Source organism: Heliangelus exortis, chromosome 11 (genome assembly GCF_036169615.1).
Source record: "Heliangelus exortis chromosome 11, bHelExo1.hap1, whole genome shotgun sequence".
Taxonomy (NCBI): domain Eukaryota; kingdom Metazoa; phylum Chordata; class Aves; order Apodiformes; family Trochilidae; genus Heliangelus; species Heliangelus exortis.
Window position 1 is genome coordinate 2,529,201 of NC_092432.1, and position 20,349 is coordinate 2,549,549.

General features: G+C 49.7%; 1 protein-coding gene across 4 annotated transcripts in view; it reads left to right on the top strand.

Annotated features, from left to right (window-relative positions):
• Positions 1–20,349, top strand: part of DPP8 (dipeptidyl peptidase 8) — a 35,726-nt gene that overhangs the window by 941 nt on the left and 14,436 nt on the right. Inside the window, exons 1-9 of one of the 4 annotated variants that reach the window (XM_071754149.1) lie at positions 8,381–8,474; positions 10,505–10,774; positions 12,535–12,647; positions 13,555–13,728; positions 14,594–14,762; positions 15,976–16,086; positions 16,451–16,579; positions 18,237–18,298; positions 19,342–19,442. In XM_071754149.1, the coding sequence (XP_071610250.1) occupies positions 10,516–10,774; positions 12,535–12,647; positions 13,555–13,728; positions 14,594–14,762; positions 15,976–16,086; positions 16,451–16,579; positions 18,237–18,298; positions 19,342–19,442 (1,118 nt within the window). In that variant the 5' untranslated portion in view covers positions 8,381–8,474; positions 10,505–10,515. Of the gene's footprint in view, positions 1–8,380; positions 8,487–10,504; positions 10,775–12,534; positions 12,648–13,554; positions 13,729–14,593; positions 14,763–15,975; positions 16,087–16,450; positions 16,580–18,236; positions 18,299–19,341; positions 19,443–20,349 lie in introns of those variants that run through there. The other 3 variants (XR_011727898.1, XM_071754151.1, XM_071754150.1) reach the window with 3 other exon arrangements.

Consider the following 20,349-nt stretch of genomic DNA (forward strand, 5'->3'; position numbering starts at 1 on the left):
AGGGCTCCTCCGGTGTTATCTTACGTGTTGCAGCTTCGGGGCTTCGTCTGTTTGTGACCCCCAGCCTCCCCCATTCCCCCAGATCCCTGAGGTGCCGCCTGCGTTGTCCGCGATGGCGGTGACCTCTCTGAGAGAACCTTGCTGAGGTAAACTACTCTGAGAGAATCTCCCTGAGGTGACCTTCCTGAGGTGACCTTCCTGAGGTGATCTCCCTGGGAGAATCTCCCTGAGGTGACCTCCCTGAGGTAACCTCTCTGAGAGAACCTGCCTGAGAGAACCTCTCTAAGGTAACCACTCTGAGAGAACCTTGCAGAGAGAACCGACCTGAGAGAAACTCATTGAAAGAACCTGCCTAAGGTGACCTCCCTGAGGTGACCTGCATGAGAAAACCTGGCTGAGAGCCCCTCTCTGAGAGAACCTCCCTGAGGTAATCTCCCTGAGTCCCCTGAGGTGACTTTGCTGAGAGAACCTCCTTGAAGTGATGTCCCTGGCAGAACCTCACTGAGGTAACCTTCCTGAGACAACTTGGCTGAGGTAAACTTTCTGAGACATCCTTCCTCAGAGAACCTCCCTGAGAGAACCTCTCTGAGGTAACCTTGAGAGAACCTCTCAGGTAACCACTCTGAGAGAACCTCGCAGAGAGAACCTGGCTGAGAGAAACTCATTGGAAGAACCTGCCTAAGGTGACCTCCCTGAGGTGACCTGCGTGAGAAAACCTGGCTGAGAGCCCCTCTCTGAGAGAACCTCCCTGAGGTAATCTCCCTGAGTCCCCTGAGGTGATTTTGCTGAGAGAACCTCCCTGAGGTGATGTCCCTGACAGAACCTCGCTGAGGTAACCTCCCTGAGAGAATCTCCCTGAGGTAACCTTTCTGAGACATCCTGAGAGACTGTCCCTGAGAGAACCTCATTGAAGGAACCTCCCTGAGGTAACCTTGTTGAGGTAAACCTCTCTGAGAGACCCTTGCTGAGGTAACCTCCCTGAGAGAACATCTCTGAGAGAACTGCCCTGAAGGAACCTGGCAGAGAACCTGGCTGAGAGAACCTGGCTGAGAGAACCTGGCTGAGAGAACCTGGCTGAGAGAACCTGGCTGAGGTGACATGGCTGAGGTGACAAGGCTGAGGTAACAAGGCTGAGATGACATGGCTGATGTAACATGACTGAGGTAGCTTCTCTGAGGTACCCCCTCTGAGAGACTCTCTGAGACACCCTCTCTGACAGAACCTCTCTGAAGGATCCGCTCTGAAGGTCCCTCTGAAGGAATCTCCCTGAGGTGACCTCCGTGAGGTGACCTCCATGAGGTGACCTCACCGAGGTGACATGGCTGAGGTGACATGAGGTAACCTCCCTGAGAGAACCTCTCCGAGAGAACCTCCCTACAGGAACCTCCTTGAGGTGACCTCCCCGAGGTGTCGTCCCTGAGGTGACCTGGCTGAGAGAACCTGGCCGAGAGAAAATGGCTGAAGTGACATGGCTGTGGTAACCTCTCTGAGAGACACTCTCTGGGAGACCCTATCTGAGAGAAACTCTCAGAGAAACTCTCTGAGAGGACCTCTCCAAAGGAAACCTTCTGAACGAACCTCCCTGAGGTGACCTCCCCAAGGTGACATCGCTGAGAGAATGTGGCTGAGGTGATGTGGCTGAGGTGACATGGCTGACCTCCCTGAGAGATCCTCTGTGGGAAAATCTCTCTGAAGGAACCTCCCTGAGGTGACCTCGCTGAGGTGACATAGAGGTGGCGTCCCCGAGGGGACGTCCTCAAGGTGACCTCCCTGAGGTGACCTTGCCGAGGTGACCTCGTGAGAGAAGCTAGCTGAGGTGACAAGGCTGAGGTGATATGGCTGAAGTGACATGGCTGACCTCCCTGAGAGATCCTCTGTGGGAAAATCTCTCTGAAGGAACCTCCCCGAGGTGACCTCGCTGAGGTGACATAGAGGTGGCGTCCCCGAGGTGACGTCCTCAAGGTGACCTCCCTGAGGTGACCTCCCTGAGGTGACCTTGCCGAGGTGACCTCGTGAGAGAAGCTAGCTGAGGTGACATGGCTGAGGTGACATGGCTGAGGTGACAAGGCTGAAGTGACAAGGCTGAAGTGACATGGCTGAAGTGACATAGCTGAGGTAATCTCTCTGAGAGACCCTCTGTGAAGGAACCTCCCTGAGGTGACCTCCCTGAGGCGACCTCCCAGTGGTGATCTCCCTGTGGGGCCTCCTCCAGGTGACCTCAAGGTGACCTCACTGAGGAGACCTCCCTGAAATGACCTCCCTGAGGTGGCCTCGCTGAGAGAACCTGGCTGAGGTGACTTCCCTGAGGTGAACTTGCTGAGCTGACATGGCTGAGGTACACTCTCTGAGAGACCCTCTCTGAAGGAACTTCTTTGAAGGAAACTCCAGGAAGGAAGCTCCCTGAGGTGACCTCTCCAATGTGACCTCTCTGCAGTGACCTCGTGAGAGAACCTGGCTGAGGTGACATGGCTGAGGTAACCTCTCAGTGAGAACCTCTCAGTGAGAACCTCTCTGAGAGACCCTCTCTGAAGAAACGTCTCTGAAGGAAGCTCCCTGAGGTGACCTCGCCAAGGTGACCTTGTGAGAGAAGGTGGATGAGGTGACAAGGCTGAGGTGACATGGCTGTGGTAACCTCTCAGTGAGAACCTCTCTGAGAGACCCTCTCTAAAGGAACGTCTCTGAAGGAACCTCCTTGAAGGAAGCTCCCTGAGGTGACCTCGTGTAGGTGACCTCGTGAAGGTGACCTCCCCAAGGTGACTTCTCCATGGTGACTTTGTGAGAGAAGCTGGCTGAGGTGACAGTGCTGAGGTAACCTCTCAGTGAGAACCTCCCTGAGAGGCCCTCTCTGAGAAACTGAAGTAATGTCTCTGAAGGAATGTCTCTGAAGGGAGGTCCCTGAGGTGACCTCCCTGAGATGACCACCCTGAGGTGACCTTGTGAGAGAAGGTGGCTGAGGTGACATGGCTGAGGTGACATGGCTGCCGTAACCTCTCAGTGAGAACCTCTCTGAGAGACCCTCTCTTAAAGAACCTCCCTGAAGGAACCTCCCTGAGGTGACCTCGAGTAGGTGACCTCGTGAAGGTGACCACCCCGAGGTGGCCTCTCCGTGATGACCTTGTGAGAGAACTTGGCTGAGGTGACATGGCTAAGGTGAAATGGCTAAGGTAACCTCTCTGAAAAACCTCCCTGAGAGACCCTCTCTGAGAGAACGTCTCTGAAGGAAGCTCCCCGAGGTGACTTCCCCGAGGTGAAATTGCTGAGGTACCCTCTCTGAGAGACCCTCTCTGAAGGAACCTCCCTGAGGTGACCTCCCTGTGTTTACGTCCCTGTGGGACCTCCTCGATGTGAGCTCCACGTGGTGACCTCCCTGGGGAGACCTCCCGAGGTGACCTCCCTGAAGTGACCACCCCGAGGTGACCTCGCTGAGATAGCCTGGCTGAGGTGACATTGTTGAGGTGACATGGCTAAGGTGACATGGCTGAGGTGACAAGGCTGTGGTAACCTATGTGAGAGACCCTCTTGGAGAGAACCTCCCTGAGAGATCATCTCTTAGAGAACCTCATTGAAGAAACGTCCCTGAGGTGACCTCCATGAGATGAACCCCACGAGGTGATCTCCCTGAGGTGACCTCTCCGACGTGACCTCTCTGTGGTGACCTTGTGAGAGAACCTCGCTGAGGTGATATGGCTAAGGTAACCTCTCTGAAAGAACCTCCCTGAGAGACTCTGTCTGAGAGACCCTCTCTGGGAGAACCTCTCTGAAGGAACCGCCCTAATGTGATCTCCCCGAGGTGACCTTGTTGATGTGACCTCGCAGAGGTGAACTGGTGAGAGAAGCTTGCCGAGGTGACATGGCTGAGGTGACCTCCCTGAGAGACCCTCTCTAAGAGACCCTCTCTGAAGGAACTTCTCTGAAGGACACTCTGGGAAAGAAGCTTTCTGAGGTGACATGGCTGAGGTGTCATGGCTTAGGTGACATTGCTAAGGTAACCTCTCTGAGAGAACCTCCCTGAGAGACTCTTCTTAGAGACCCTCTCTGGGAGAAGCTCCCTGAAGCAACGTCCCTGTGGTGACGTCCCTGTGGTGACGTCCCTGTGGTGACGTCCCTGTGGTGACCTCTCCGAGGTGACCTATCTGAGGTGACCTCCCTGAGAGAACCTGGTTGAGGTGACAAGGCTGTGGTAACCTGTCTGAGAGACCCTCTTTTAGAGACCCTGTCTGTGAGAACCTCATTGAAGGAATGTCCCTGAGGTGACCTCCCTGAGGTGACCTCGTGAGAGAACCTAGCTGAGGTGACATGGCTGAGGTGACATGGCTAAGGTAACCTCTCAGTGAGAACTTCTATGGGAGACTCCGTCTGAGACCCTCTGTGGAAGAACCTCTCTGAAGGAACCGCCCTGAGGTGACCTCCCTGAGGTGACCTCCTCATGGAGACCTCCATGAGGTGACCTTCCTGAGGTGATGTCTCTGAGGTGACCTTGTGAGAGAAGCTGGCTGAGGTGACGTGGCTAAGGTGACAGGACTAAGGTAACCTCTCTGGAATAACCTCTCTGGGAGACTCTGTCTGAGACCCTCTGTGGGAGAACCTCTCTGAAGGAACCATCCTGCTGTGATCTCCCTGAGGTGACCTCCCCGAGGAGACCTCCTCGAGGAGACATCCTCAAGGTGACCTCCCTGAGGTGGCGTCTCTGAGGTGACCTCGTGAGAGAAGCTGGCTGAGGTGACATGGATGAGGTAACATCTCTGTGAGAACCTCTCTGAGAGACCCTCTCTGAAGAAACATCTCTGAAGGAACCTCCCTGAGGTGACCTCATGTAGGTGACCTCCCTGAGGTCCCTTCCCTGAGTTGACCTCCCTGAGGTGACTTCCCCAAGGAGACCTCCCCGAGGTGACCTCCCTGAGGTGACCTTGCCGAGGTGAACTGGTGAGAGAAGCTGGCTGAGGTGACATGGATGTGGTGACATGGTTGAGGTGACATGGCTAAGTTGATCTCTCTGAGAGACCCTCTTTGAAGTAAACTCCGAGAAGGAAGCTCCCTGAGGTGACATGACTGAGGTGACATAGCTGAGGTGACATGGCTAAGGTGACATAGCTAAGGTAACCTCTCTGAGAGAACCTCCCTGAGAGACTCTGTCTGAGAGACCCTTTCTGGGAGAACCTCTCTGAAGGAACCTCCCTGTGGTGACCTCCCTGAGGTGACCTATCCGAGGTGACCTCCCTGAGAGAACCTGGCTGAGGTGACATGGCTGAGGTGATGTGGCTGAGGTAACCTCTCAGTGAGAACCTCCCTGAGAGACCCTCTCTGAAGGAACGTCTCTGAAGAAACATCTCTGAAGGAAGCTCCCTGAGGTGACCTCCTCAAGGCGACCTCCTCAAGGCGACCTCCTCAAGGCGACCTCCTCAAGGTGACCTCCTCAACATGACCTCCCTGATGTGACCTCCCCGAGGTGACCTCCCCGAGGTCAACTGGTGAGAGAAGCTGGCTGAAGGTGACATGGCTGTGGAGACATGGCTATGGAGACATGGTGGAGGTGACATGGCTGAGGTAACCTCTCTGAGAGACCCTCTCTGAAGGAACATCTCTGAAGGAAACTCCGGGAAGGAAGCTCCCTGAGGTGACATGGGGGAGGCAACATAGGGGAGGTGACATGGCTAAGGTGACATGGCTAGGTTAGATACTCTTCTGAAAGACCCTCTCTGAATGAAGCTCTCTGAAGGAACCTCCGGGAGGTGACCTCCCCAAGGTGACCTCGCTGAGGTGACCTTGCTGAGAGAACCTGGCCGAGGTGACATGGCTGTGACATGGCTGAGGTGACAAGGCTGTGGTAACCTATGTGAGAGACTCTCTCTGAGAGAACCTCCCTGAGAGATCATCTCTTAGAGAACCTCTCTGTGAGAACCTCACTGAAGGAACCTCCCTGTGGTGACCTCGCTGAGAGAACCTGGCTGAGGTGACATGGCTGAGGTTGCATGGCTCAGGTAAGCTCTGAAAGAACCTGTCTGAGAGACTCAGTCTGAGAGACCCTCTCTTGGAGAACCTCTCTGAAGGAACCTGTCTGGAGGAGCCTCCCTGTGCTGACCTTCCCGAGGTGACCCCCTCGAGGTGTCCCCCTCGAGGTGACCTCATGAGAGAACCTGGGTGAGGTGACATGGCTGAGGTGACCTCTCTGAAGGAAGCTCCCTGAGGTGACCTCATGTATGTGAACTCCCCAAGGTGACCTTCTCAAGGTGACCTCCCTGGTGTGACCTCGCCAAGGTGACCTTGTGAGAGAATCTGGCTGAGGTGACATTACATCGCATGGATGAGGTAACCTCTCTGAGGGTCCCTCTCTGAAGGAAGCTCCGGGAAAGAAAGCTCCCTGAGGTGACCTCACCGAGGTCATCTGGGTGAGAAAACCTGGCTGAGAGCACATGGGTGAGGTGACATGGCTGAGGTAACCTCAATTAGAGAACCTCCCTTAGGTGACCTCCCTGAGGTCACCTGGTTGAGGTGACATGGCTCAGGTGGCATGGCTCAGGTGACATGTCTGAGGTAACCTCTCCTCGAAAACCTCCCTGTGGTTACCTCAAGGAGGTGACCTCCCCGAGGTGACCTGTCTGAGGTGACCTCCCCGAGGTGACCTATCTGAGGTAACCTCCTCGAGATGACCTCCCCGAGGAGACTTCCTCGAGGTCACCTCCCTGAGGTGACCTCGCCGAGGTGACCTCGTGAGCGAATGTGGCTGAGGTGACATGGCTGAGGTAACCTCTCTGTGAGACCCTCTCTGAGAGACCCTGTCTGAAGGAACCTCCCTGAAGGAAGCTCCCTGAGGTGACCTTCTTGAGGTGACCTTCCCGAGGTGACCTTCCTTAGGTGACCTGACTGAGAGAACCTGCCTAAGGTGACATGGCTGAGGTCACAAGGCTGACGTACCCTCTTTGAGAGAACCTCCCTGGGAGATCCTCTCTTAGAGAACCTCTCTGTGAGAACCTCCCTGAGGTGACCTCCCTGAAGTGACCTCACCGGGGTGACCTCGCTGAGAGAACCTAGGTGAGGTAACATGGCTGAGGTGACATGGCTAAGGTGACATGGTTAAGTAACCTCTCTGAGAGAACCTCCCTGAGAGACCCTCTCTGATAGACCCTCTTTGAAGGAACCTCACTGAAGGAACCTCCCTGTGGTGACCTCCCTGCAGTGTCCTCCCGGAGGTGACCTGGCTGAGAGAACCTCGCCGAGAGACCCTGGCTGCAGTGACATGGCTGAGGTAACTTATCTGAGGGACCCTCTCTGGGAGAACCTCACTGAGAGAACCTCCCTGAAGGAACCTCTGAAAAACCTTCCTGGCGTGACATCCAAGACGATGTCGCTTAGGTCACCTCCCTGAGAGAACCTCCTTGAGAGAACCTCTGTGAGGTAAACATCATTGAGAGAACCTCTCTTCCATAAGCTCCTTGAGAGAACATCTGGGAGAACCTGGCTGAGAGAAAATCTCTGAGGGAAACGTGGTTGTGAGAACCTCCCTTAGAGAACCTTGTTTAGAGCATCTTGCTGAGAGAACTTCGCTCAGGTATTCTAACACAAACCTTAGGGCTTCCTTGTGCTTTTGCAACTTTCTGCTCGGTGGGACATCAGGTCCCTCGAGCTGCCTCGGGGATCCACAGGGAGATGGTCTCAGTGGCACAAATCTTCACCAAGGCTTGGCCCTCAAGGGCACCGAGTGCTGCTTGAGCTGCTTCAGCCCTCACCACGGAGGACTGAAGCGCTTTTGTGTAACCCTGTGCGTTCCGTCCCAACCTTTTCAACATCTGGCGTTGTAATGAGGGGCCCTGAGACCTTGCTACGAATCATTAAAAAAGGACAGCGCCTATTTAGGTAATAATTACTCCTGGCTTCAAGCCAGGGACACCTCGGCCACGGCCATCCTGCCCCGAGGGTGCTTCCAGGAAATATCTGTGGAAATCTCTGTCCCGGGTGGGTGGGTGGGTGACAGTGGCCCAGGGCTGTGACCTCGGAGCTGCTTCGTTGTGGCTTTGCCAGGGGAGATGCGGATGTACTGGAGCGCTCAGCTGAACACACCCCATTACTAGTGGGAATTAATTGTTATTTCCATATTTATTTCATTTTTTCTGTGGGAAGCGTGTCGGTGTGAAAGATCTATGTTTTGGGGGGGGAAAGATGATTTTTGATACGGAATGATTCTCGTGTGAGGGGACGTTGCACGGCTCCCTTCCATGCACAGGGGGGCGGTGTGTGTCCTTGTGCACTCGGTGCTGTGTGTGTCCCGGTCCCGCTCTCAGTTCGGGTTCCGGTCCCGGTTCTCTTCCCTCCTTCCCGCTGCTCGGTCCTCCTGGGCGGTAGGTAGCGCTCGTCCCCTTCGGTGCTCTGCGGGGCTGGCGTCTCCTCCTCCCCGCCTGCAAGGGGCGCCGCGGGTTCTCCTGCCGGAAGCGGAAGTAGCCCGGCGGGGCGGCTCGGCAGTGTCGCCGCCGCGGAGCTCCGTGAGTATCGGGGTGCGTGAGTTCACTCGTGGGGGCCGGGATTAGGGGGGAAGGTGGCCTCCCGGCAGTGGGGCCGCCCCCTCCTCCCCTTGGGGAGCTGCTGGTACCCCGTGGGGTAGGAGGAGGAGGGAGCTTGTCCCGGGGCGGCCTGGCTTTCCGCCAGCCTGAGCGCTGCTCCCGGTGGCGGAGGGTCCCTCCTGGGGTCTGACCGCTTCCTCCGACTTCGGCTGCAAGGGCAGACCCGTTGCTGTTCACCGCCCTCGGGCCCGACATGTCCCTCCAGGCTCTCCCTGCGGATGCGAGACCTCCTCCTATAGTGCTGTAGTGATGGAAGTTCCCCTGAGGTGGGGTGATGGATGGGGCGGTCTCTCTCTGTGGGCAAGGAGGTGGAAATAAAATACTAAAAAGTAGGAGGTGGCTGCGGTAGACATCCCGCAGCCATCTCCTGGTAGGCGCATTGTTGCCTTGCCCTGTGCTCGGACCACCTGTCCGGGTGGCATTGCTCACTCTTGTTTCCTCATTGCACTCTGCTGCTCTGCCGTTTTTGTCTCCTTTCTTGGGAGGGTCAGGTTAAAGACAGACCAGCATCTGCATGGAGGTGGGGCAGGGCAAATTTTTCTTTTTTTGGAATTCTACAAATTAGAGGGAAGTTTTCTGATTCAGATATGAGGTCTCATTGTTGGTTTCTAACACCGCCTGGGCAGAACACTGTTCTGTGTATGGGTCTGGACTCTCCATCCAGTTTTAGAGGGCTGCTTAACTTGTGCTATGCTTTTGTGTTGCAAATAGCTTGGACAAAAGTGTGCATTGTGTTTGTATTGTCAAAAGTGAAACTTTTAATCCAGTCTTGCCTTGCTTTGTTGTTAGAAGCTTGTCTTAAAATGAGTTAGGTCCAGGGTGTAGGTCATTTCTTTTTCCCTTCTCTGTGAGGAGGAGGAGGTATCTCAGCTTTGCCTGGGGAAGCTCTGTTAGCTCAGCCCATGCTCTGAGATTTGGTGGTTCTTTTGTGCCAGGCCACCAAGCTTTCCCCTAGCAGTGTGCCAACCATGAAACATTTCCATTTTATAGACAGAAAAAAAAAAAAAAATCTGCTTTTGAGGATTGGCATTCCTTGGTCACTCAGTAATAAACTAGAGGGTGGGAATTCATAGCTGGGAGCCTTTTAGAGCTTTACCCTGAGATTTAGAGTGGAAAGACTTGGTTTTCCTCTTGCCAGATATCTGGGCTCGTTTTCTTTTCCAGCTCAGGTCTGACTTTAAAGCCCATCTGGCTACAGAAGGAGAGAATCTGCTACATTAACAACCTGCTCAGGAAGATAAGGGTTATGTGCAGATAAATCTGCTTGGAAAATGTTGGGTTCTTTTTCACTGTGTTGCCTTTCTTCTGCAAGAGTCTCACGCAGACAGTATTTATAATTAAATCCCTGAGCTACTGGAATAATGGTGGTCATTGCCAGACCTTTCTGAGCTGCCTTTGAAAGGAGATGCCAACAACCCCAAGAAGTTAGAGGAGAATGAAGGGGATAAGGACACATGGTTATGTTGCCCCATTTTGTGTGGTCTGGTGGTTCCAAATCAACTCCCAGTGGTGTTTTCTCTAAGCATTTGTTCATTCCAGCCTAGCTCTAGTCCTGATCATGCCCTGGTCTGTTATCAGCATACTGAGGTGACATTTGTGCAGTTCACAGGGAGGAGGAAGCAGGTAGGAGCTTACTAGGGGAGAATTTAGCCACTTGATGAGCTGAGTAGTTGGTATGTGGGGGGTGGTGAAGGCAAACAGCAATAAATGTGTGGTTCTGTGAAGTTCTTTGTCCCCTTCTGAAAGGCTGAGTGGTGGCAGCCTGCTTTCTTCAGCAGAAATCCCCTTCTTGGTCTTCTTCATTCTGCTGTGGTTCTTTCCCCCACCACGATCTGGTGGTTTTCTTCTGGTGCTCTTACTGTGAGGGTGTCTGGGGAGTCTGAAGTGAATGTTTGAATGTTTGCTGGGCTGCTGGCAGACAGTGCTGGAATTCTGCTCTTCTGTTCTTCCAGAAACATGCAACATGGCAGCAGCCATGGAAACTGAACAGCCGGGCCTTGAAATCTTTGAAACTGCAGGCCCTGAGGAGCAGGTCCAGAGAGAGGAGCAGCCAAAACTGGAACCCTTCTATGTAGAGAGACATTCCTGGAGCCAGCTTCGGAAACTGCTCACGGATACACGGAAGTATCATGGGTACATGATGGCAAAAGCTCCTCATGACTTCACGTTTGTCAAGAAAAATGATCCTGAAGGACCTCATTCTGATAGGATCTACTACCTGGGTAAGCTGGCTGGAGCACCCCATGCCTTGACCCAACTGCTGAGGGTCTTCAGGTTTGGCTGTTGTTTTGAGCTGGATGTTCCTGGCAGTTAAATTAGGATGGGTTTCAGGCCACCTTGGTCAAATGGAGTGATCCTGATGGTCGTGTCTCATCCGAACTTGTGACATAACCTGCAACTGAAATGGTGTGGTTGAAGGTGACCCATTAGGTCTTGTTAGAGCTGGAGAAGAGCTGAAGTGTCCCTGGGGGCATGTTCCCTAACTGGAAGGGTGGGTGAAGTCTGTTTTCTTTCACTCCAAGTGGGATATTCCCTCTCCAAAAGCTACACCAATTTGATCTCCTTTCTCTTAATTACAACTAGTGGGTAAAACCTTCTTCTCCTTTAGTTTCCTTCCAAAGCAGAGATTTTAATTGGAATTGTCAAAGTCCTTTGTGTCTCAGCTACTGATAGAGTAGCTTTTCCAGGGATTCTGGAGGGAATGAATAGCAGTGTAGGGCGGGGGCAGCTTAAAAAGTAAATATTTTGCTCAACAGTTTGGGTCTTGATAATAAAGAACTTAATGTAATTTATTGTTCTTGGCCTCAGTACCTCACTTTTGCATTGTTTCACTGATTAGCTTTCACTTGACATATCAGCATTTCTAAATTTCAGCTCTGCTGGAAGTGATCTGGCTCTGTAAGTCACAGTGGGAGCAACCTTCTGGGTGGCTTTTCTGGAGCAGGCCTTGTGGTAGAGGAATGTTTTTGTGAAAAGCTGCACTGGTTTTACACGAGTCCATAAAAAACTGGGCTGGGGGAAGAAGCAGTGGCTGGAGCAAAGACCTAGAAGACATTTAAAAAGACATTTAAAAAGCGACTCGATATGGCACTCAGTGCCATAGTCTAGTGACTGTGGTGGTAGTTGTTCAAGGGTTGGACTCGATGATCTCTGAGGCCCCTTCCAACCCAGCCTATTCTATGATTCTATGATTCTATGAAGCCAGAACCATATTCCATCCCCAGTGCTTGCAGCTCAGCCTGGTTGCTCTGGTTTGTGATTCATAGAGTCTTTGGATGTGCTGTGCAACGACAGAGTCAGAAAGCTCATGATCTGTGTCTTTTTGCCATTTTCAGAGGATGGGTGTGTGTGTCTCATAATCCTTAAATGATGCTGAGTTCAAGCACATTGAGGGTGGCTTAAGGCTGACCCCAGCTGGGATGAGGTTTGGTTTTCTGTGTGCCCATTTCTGAGCTGTAGGAGAGGTTTGGCCTTCCCTGGGGCACGTGTGGCTCCCTCTGGGCTGATCCCCATGTGCCTTAGCAGGAGCTTTCAGAAATCTGAACAGCTCTGAGGGAGAGGAACAGGAAAGGAACCTTAAAACCTTCCTGGAGATGCATTATTTTTGAAACACAGCCTGCAGCGTGCCACACTCCGGCCAGGGGAATCAGCAGAAAGGCTCTCCTTGATTTTTAAAAGTTTATAAATTAAAAGAGCCCCACAACCTTCAGGAAGACACATTTTCCTGGTACATCTGCAGGTATGGTATGCTTCAGGCAGCATGGAGTAAGCATGGGTTTAGTTCCTTGCTCTCTGCCTTCTCCATGACTTGCATTTCTGTGGAGCTGGGAATTCCCAGAGCAAGCAGCAGTGCAGAGACTGTCAGTATTTTCTCTCGCAAGAAAGGCCTGTGAAACCATTCCTAAGTATCCTTTGAAAGTGTTTGGATTATTAACAGAATAATTTTTATATATTCTTTTATTTCTTCTGACTTTGATAACAGCAATGTCTGGGGAGAACAGGGAGAACACGCTCTTCTACTCTGAAATTCCCAAAACTATCAACAAAGCTGCCGTCCTGCTGCTTTCCTGGAAGCCTCTTCTGGATCTTTTTCCGGTGGGTCTTGATTTCTTTCTTGCTTCTTGGCAGCACTGCAAGCACCCAGGCTTTGGGGCTGCAGCTAGGAGCCATCTCTAACGTTTGGAGTTTACTGTCTTAAAAACATTTTAAGATCCACCGTGTACTCGACTGACTCTGCAGCCATCTCATAAACAAGCACAGCCTTTGTGCATCATAAAAACCGTGTGTGCTGGATGATTCCTCCTGTGCTGGCAGAGATTGCAAGTGCTAATTTGCATCAGATTCTGCTGTCAGATCCTGGAGATGGCTGAAGGTGCCTGTGTGTCTCCAGTGATCGATGTCTTGCCAGGGGGAAGTGCTGAGTCCCCCAAGGATCAGTCTGTGGTTCCAGTTCAGGATCAGTCTGTGTCTCCAGTTCCTACTCACGGGGACCTGGGTCTCCTTTTCACCTCTGCTCAGAGCCAGTTTGCACCAGTTCCACCCCCTGCAGCACTGCAGAATGGAGGAGGTGGGACAAACCCCCTGTGGAATTAGGTGTGTTTTACCCCATGTGTCATTTCCTCAGGCTGTCAGCCAGCCATAAAATTCCTGCTCTGCTCTCCTCCCACCAGACCACTCACTGCCAATCTTTGTGAAAGTTACCAAATCCTCTCCTGCTTGTCCTAGAAATAACAAACCTTCAGTCTGATCCTTCTGCCAGGGAATATCGGCAATCCCAACCCCCAGCCTTGCCATGGGGGAGGTGTAGCACCCAATCATGGTCTGCACCTGCAAGTGCTGAAGGCTGAGCAGGAGTGGGCTTGCAGCCCCCAGCAGGATTTGGGAGGAGGAGGAGGAAAAGGGTTCCATCTGCTCCCAGACGCTCGGCGTCCAGAGGTGCCCTTGCTGTGTAGTAAAGACACGGAGAGCAGAGGTGTTGATTGTGCCTCTCTGCCTCTCTCAGGCTGTCCTGGACTATGGGATGTATTCCCGGGAAGAGGAGCTGTTGCGGGAGAGGAAGAGAATTGGCACCATTGGGATTGCCTCCTACGACTACCACCGAGAAAGTGGCACCTTCCTGTTTCAGGCTGGCAGTGGAATTTACCACGTAAAAGACGGAGGCCCTCATGGGTTCACTGTGAGTTTGCTCATCTCTCCTGTTGTCTGCACTGCTCCTTTCCTCTGGCTGGGAGCTCCTTTGGCTTGGACTGAAAGCAAAAGAGCTTGATCATAATCAGTTATTGTTGCCCTAGTGGGGCAAGTAGCCTCGACAGCCCTTGAAACACAGGGAAGTCCTCCATAAGGATGTATTTCCATGGTTGAAGAAACTTGGAGAGTTACAAGAAATGGTAGAAACTGTAGCAGCGTAGCAGGACACTGGATTTTGTTGATTTTTCATAAGCAACAATGCCAATAAAATGCAGGATGAAGGCTGTGGTGCTCCCTGCTCTGTCAGGTAGTCAGAAGTCCCATCAGAGGCAGCTTTGGTTCCCCAGCTGTGGTTAGAGGTCACTGTGCAGCAGTCAGCACTGTGCATGTTACAAGATTTGGCTGTGTAACTTGCAGATCATGCACCCTTTACTCTGCTGGTGCTGAAGCTGGACTTCAAAGCTGAAATAATTTATTGTTATAACAAGTGCTTGATGTCTGCCTGTCTGTTGTCAGGGGGAATTTACTGTACCCGGAGTTGCTTTTGGAGGACAAGATTGTATGTTCTGCCAGCCCCTTTTTAGGATGCTGTTTTTAAGTGTGTGCCAGGCTTCTCTAGCCAAGCTGCCGTCTGTGTAACCATGGTAGAAACTCAACTTTCTCTAGAAAATATTTCCGTAGTATTTTTCTGTGTTAAAAATAAATAGATTCCTCTGTTATAAACCTTTATCTTTGAAGTTAGTGTCCACACTACTGTGGTCTTGAGACCAGATAATCCAGGACACTTCTCTAAGTGTCCATTGGTTATCATTGCTTACTTTGCTTTTTTTTGTTTGTTTGTTTCTTTCAAACAGCAACAGCCTTTAAGACCTATTCTGGTAGAGACCAGTTGTCCAAACATCCGGATGGATCCCAAGCTTTGTCCAGCAGATCCAAATTGGATTGCATTTATCCACAGCAATGACATCTGGATAGCTAATATAGAAACCAGAGAAGAAAGGAGGCTAACATTTGTGCACAATGGTAATTCATCCTGAATGAAACCCTCTGCACCTCCTCTGCACTTTTAGTGGTGGCATTGGGGGTCCTTCTGAAATCTGAAGGAATGGCCACTTGATTGCACTTTGTTTTTCACATTCTACACTTTTCCTTTAGTGCAGATAGTGTGGGGCAGTTCTTTTCCCTGTACTCTGGATTCTGGCAAAGTGAGTTATTTGCTGAATCCATATGGAAGGGCTCTTCTCCTGAAACACAGCACATTCCTTTTGACTGCAACAGCTTTGTTTGTGTGGAGGAGCTGTGGGTGGAATAGATCTGAAGGAAAGTTTCTGTCAGTGAAATCAGGCTGCAGGGACTTTTAGAAACAGTTTCTGAGTAGCACTGCAGCTTTTGCTGGTCCCTCATACTCAGTGACTTAGGTCCTTTCTTCCTGCCCTCTCTCCAGGGTAGTTTTAGGCGTATCCTGGAGGAAGGAAAATGGGAAATTATGGATAAAGCAATCAATTTGGCTTTGTATTTAAACACACTTTGTATATAAACTACGGAATTTAAATTATAGTTAAGTAACTAATAACAAACTCTGAGACTACAATAATGCCTTAGCTTATTTAAATGTTAAATATTAAAGTATTATGTAAGTACATTAAAAATAAACTGTAGCAGTGACTCCTTCTCAGATGATAATTATTTATGGAGCGCTGCTAAGTTACCTCCAGGGTAACAGGAAAAATATTGAAGCCCTATGGATCTGTCATGTTGAGATGTTATGCAAATCTGTTACTTCTGGTTTGTACAGTGGATGAAATACGTGGTTCTTTCATTTTTCTGGATGTTATTGGCAGTTTCAGTTGTTCAGAAAGCTTTAACTTGTTTTTTCTGTGTTATTTTTTAAAATTTATTTTCTTAAAAGTTGTGGTTCCTATTCACTGAACTCAGGGAGAGTAAATATTTTCTTTCTTGGAATAGTACATAGAAAATTGAGAGACTAATTGGTTAGGAGTAAGAAGGGAGGGTGGCTTTCCTTTCCTAAAAGAAGCTGCCATGTCAGAGAGGATTAGATCCTTCCTAAATAAATCAACAGAGCAGAGTGGCAGCAGAAAGCAGATCTGCTGAGAAGTCACATTTATTATCGTGTCATTGTTCCCAGGGGGTGAACTTGGGTCGTGTTGGGGGTAAATGCAGAACTGGTTTGATTTTGCAGTACATCATGAACTAATTTTGTTGTGTCTTTTTTTAGAACTTGCTAATGTTGAGGAGGATCCAAAATCTGCTGGCGTGGCTACTTTTGTGTTGCAGGAAGAGTTTGACAGGTACACTGGCTACTGGTGGAGCCCAAAGGCACAGCCAAGTAAGTGTGTCTGACAGGTACAAGTAGTTACCCCTGTGCTGTGCTATCCAGTGCAGAGGTGTTTGTTATTTGTCTTAATTCAAGATGGGAAACTTACACTTGTAACTCCTCTTAAATTATCTGCAGCACTGGGTGAGTTACAGTGGCCTTGTGAGCACGTGTTACTGGGGAAGAGGCTTCCCTTCTCACAACAGTGGTAGGAGTTGTGAGAGCCTCAGTGTTTTGCTAAATGGAACATGAATCACTGACTTCCTTGGATTTTTCTTCATCCTTCCAACCTACTTGTGCTCCTGACAGAATATTGATGCCAGCAATAACTGATAATGAGAACTGTTCTGACAGGGAAGTGTTAATTCATTTACAGCACTGAACGGGGGTAAAGTTCTTCGAATTCTTTATGAAGAAAACGATGAGTCAGAGGTGGAAATTATTCATGTCACATCACCCATGCTGGAGACAAGAAGAACAGATTCCTTCCGGTACCCCAAAACTGGTGAGACCCTGATCCCTTACACCTCTGGTTCTGAGGGACACATTGTATTCCATGTGCCTAACAACAGTGACTCTCCTAACCTCAAGTGAAGGGTTGTTGAAGGTGTTGAGTTATGAATTGGTGTCCAGGTGGGGGAATGTCTTTGGGGAAACTGCTGCTGGGGAGGTTAAAGTAGTCACTGGTGACTGTGCTGATAATCCAGCTATGTGGCTACTAAGAGCTCCAAGTCTGGGTCTCTCAGGAGTTAACAAATCCTTACCTGATTTTCACCATTTTGGAACTGCTCCCTTGGATCCTGGCTGATCTGAGCTGCTGAGGACTTGGTGCTCATTACAGCCCCATGTCTCTGAGGGAGTAGCTGCAGAATTATGGCCTTTTTCATTATTCAGAAGGGTTTCTGTTTAGCTGAAGGCTGATTCACTGTCAGGTGTATGGGGCCAGTTTGGACATTCAGCCCTTGTTGTGAGATTTCCCAGTTGTTTCAGCAGGGCATGTTGCTCACAGTTAACAGTAAAGTGATTTACTCTCTTTCCTCACTCCTGAAGTCTTCATTTTTTGTAGAAATAACTTCTGTTTGGCTGACCTTCCCAAGCTGCTGAGTTGATTACAGATCTTGTAGGTTCCCTGATCCACTGGCAAAAGTTTTTGCTTACAATCCTGATTTATTACTTGTTTCAAGGAGCAGGAAGGGCTTGGTGTTAGCCTGGGAAGGTGAGGGATGACTCCATGGTTTTTGTCACTTGTGTATGCTCAGATTTGAGGGTGTTTTGTCCCAGCTCTATTCCGTGTTATGTCTCAGTGGTTTAGGAAAACAATGCAACCATGTAATTAATTCTTTAAACCGACCAAAAGAAAAAAAAAAAGTCTAGATTTTAATTTCTGGGCCTGAGCTTCCAGCCTGAGCTGCAGGGGCAGTGGCCCTTTTCTGTGGGTCGTTAGGAGAGCAAAAATTGAGGTAATGTATTACAGGGAGAAGACAGAGACTTAAAGAAACCAGCATTGTGGCCCAGGGGAAGTTGTTACATCTCAGTGCTTCAGTTTTTATCTAAAAAACAGGTTTATCTCTTTTTGCTGTGGAGCAGGCCTCAGCATTTAGCACCTAAAGTCCTGTACAGCAGAATGAGTTGTTGCTTTGTGTAAAATTAACTTCAGATTTTTAGCATGCAACACAAATGCAACACAAATGCTCAGCTTTATTACCTTGACCTCACTAGTCATGACAATGTATTTTTAAGTGTAAGTTGCTCTAATTTTTATAGATGCTTTTTAGGACTGGATCACTTTTTATGTGTAGCCTCAAGAAAACCAGCCAAACAGTAAACCAAAGGTTGCTTTGCTATCCTTATCAGTCCTGAGCATTTACAACTGGTACATGCATTTTTTGACTGTGGACTGCCTGTGACAGCCTCGTGGCTCTTCATCTGAGCTCTTTGCAGGACTGCATCACTGAATCTGCCTCGTGTTGGCAGTTTCTTTTTTCCCTGCCTCATTCTGTGCAGTCTCTCACACGTGCACACACGCGTGTATTTGATTAAAGAGCACTCTCCTCTCTGCCTTTTCCAGTTCTGTGTGACTGACATCACAGTAATCCACAGTTCATGTCTGCCCTCCTGGAAGCAAGCAATGGGTTCCTGACTGCTAACATCTGTTTTTATAGGTACAGCAAATCCCAAGGTCACTTTCAAGATATGTGAAGTGACAATCAATGCAGAAGGCAGGGTAAGTTCTATGTTCTGCTTCAAATGAATGTAACTTCTGTGCTGCTTTTTTGGTAAAATTCATTTTTCAGTTCAGAACAAACAAACTTTCTTGGTTGTGATAGTTCAGTGGCTTCCCCAGAGGCAGCGCACTCGGCTCATTCCTGTGCAGATTCCTGGTGTCTGTGTGTGCAGCAGTATTTCTCAAGGCTGTGTTTTCCTCCCCCACCACTGGTTTGTGAACTCAGCTGCAGAGCAGAATATTTTAGGTGTGGATGGTCAGACTTTCATATGTGACAGATCTCTTGATTGGCTGCAGATCTTGCAAAAAATTGATTGTGAAGAGAATGTATCACCTTATAAAAGCATGGACATTTAGAAAGAGATGAACTTTGCTTTTGCCCCAGGATTTTTTACCAGATGCAGAAATTTCCATAGCCCAGTCCAAGCTCTTTGAGCAGTTGGGGAATTAATCTTCCCAAACAGATCCAGTAACAGCCATACATTACTGGGATTCTCTCTACCCTTGAGCTACATCAACCATCAGCAGTCACCTGCTGGGACAGCAATGCTGACACCAGCCAGCACAGGCAGGGACAGCCATCACAGCCCTTGGGGTGCCACTGTGGCTTGTTCCCAGTCCCAGCAGGGACAGCCTGCAGAACTGCACATCATGAGTTAGAACCACATTGCTAACTGGATGTCATACAGGATGTTCAACATCTGCTGATGAAAACACCTTATAAAATAGCTCAGTACAAATGACCTTCCCTTTACGTGGGGAAATGGAGTGTTCAGGTGATTTGTCTGAGGGGAGCAAAGGATTTGTGAGCACCATCCATCCAGATTTCTCAAGCCCCAGCCCTGGCTGTGCTGGTTGTGTGCAGCTCTCCTGCTGTGGGGCTGTCAAGCTGCAGACAGAGTGGAATCCCCTGCATTGCAAGGGCTGAACAATCCCAATTGCATGAGCCGCACAGAAGTCTTCTGTGTCCATACTCTCATCGTGCATGAAAAGTGGTTGTGGGGGTTCATCTCAGTGTCACTGAATTGCTGCTTTGTCAACAGATTGCAGATGTTGTGGATAAAGAGCTAGTTCAGCCGTTCGAGATCCTCTTTGAAGGAGTAGAGTACATTGCTAGAGCTGGGTGGACGCCAGAAGGAAAATAGTGCGTATGTTAATCCTGTCTCTGCTTAGAGGGTTTGGGGCAATACAGTTAGAAGCAGAATGTAGTGGTCCCTTTCTTCTTCAAGCTTAAGCCTGCATTCATTTTTTACATTTCTACAAAGGGAACAATTTTTCCACCCCCGAAATAGAGTTCTCCTTGTCTCTTTCTCTGGTACCTGGCCCTACTGCTTTGGTTTTGGGCACTTGCAGCCTTTGATGTGTGTGTCCTCTCAGCATCCCTGCGAGAGAGCCTGCAGTGCTATTGTCCCCGTTTTACAGATGGGGACCTGAAGCCCAGAGAGGCTAAGGGACTTGCCATGGTCACACAGGAAGTCTGTGGCTGAGGAGAGAAATGAGCCCAAGTCCCCCAGGCCCTAGGCTAGCACCCTAACCACTGGACCATCCTTGCTGACCAGACTTACTGATCAGAAAACCTGCTGTAAGTGCTACTTACATTTGCATGTCATTTTTAACCCTGTAGATGATGTAGTACAGTGTTTCTAACTCACCAGAAGTTTCTCCAGATTTGCACTTCTCCAGTTCTTAAATCTAAAGATGGCTTTCACCTTTTTAGTATTTTTTTTTTTTTTTTTGTCCCCAAGTGTGGAAGAAATGCAGGGACACATTCGCTCCATTATCTTACTTTTTGTTGGATTATTGTTAGAGCTACATGTGAAGCCATCAGAAGGATGGCAGGGTCTGTTGCCAGTCCATTTAGGTGCCAGCATTATTCTCTGCCAGGTATAGATTTAAAACATTAGTGTTTTCACAAATATCCTGACATTTCAATTGTAATTTTTCTGCTTCATTACTCCCTCTGATTTTTCTCTTCTCTTTTTTCCCTCTAAAGAACAATCCAGATCTGGAAGAATAGAATTAATTAAACTTTTGAACCAGCAGTGCTTATG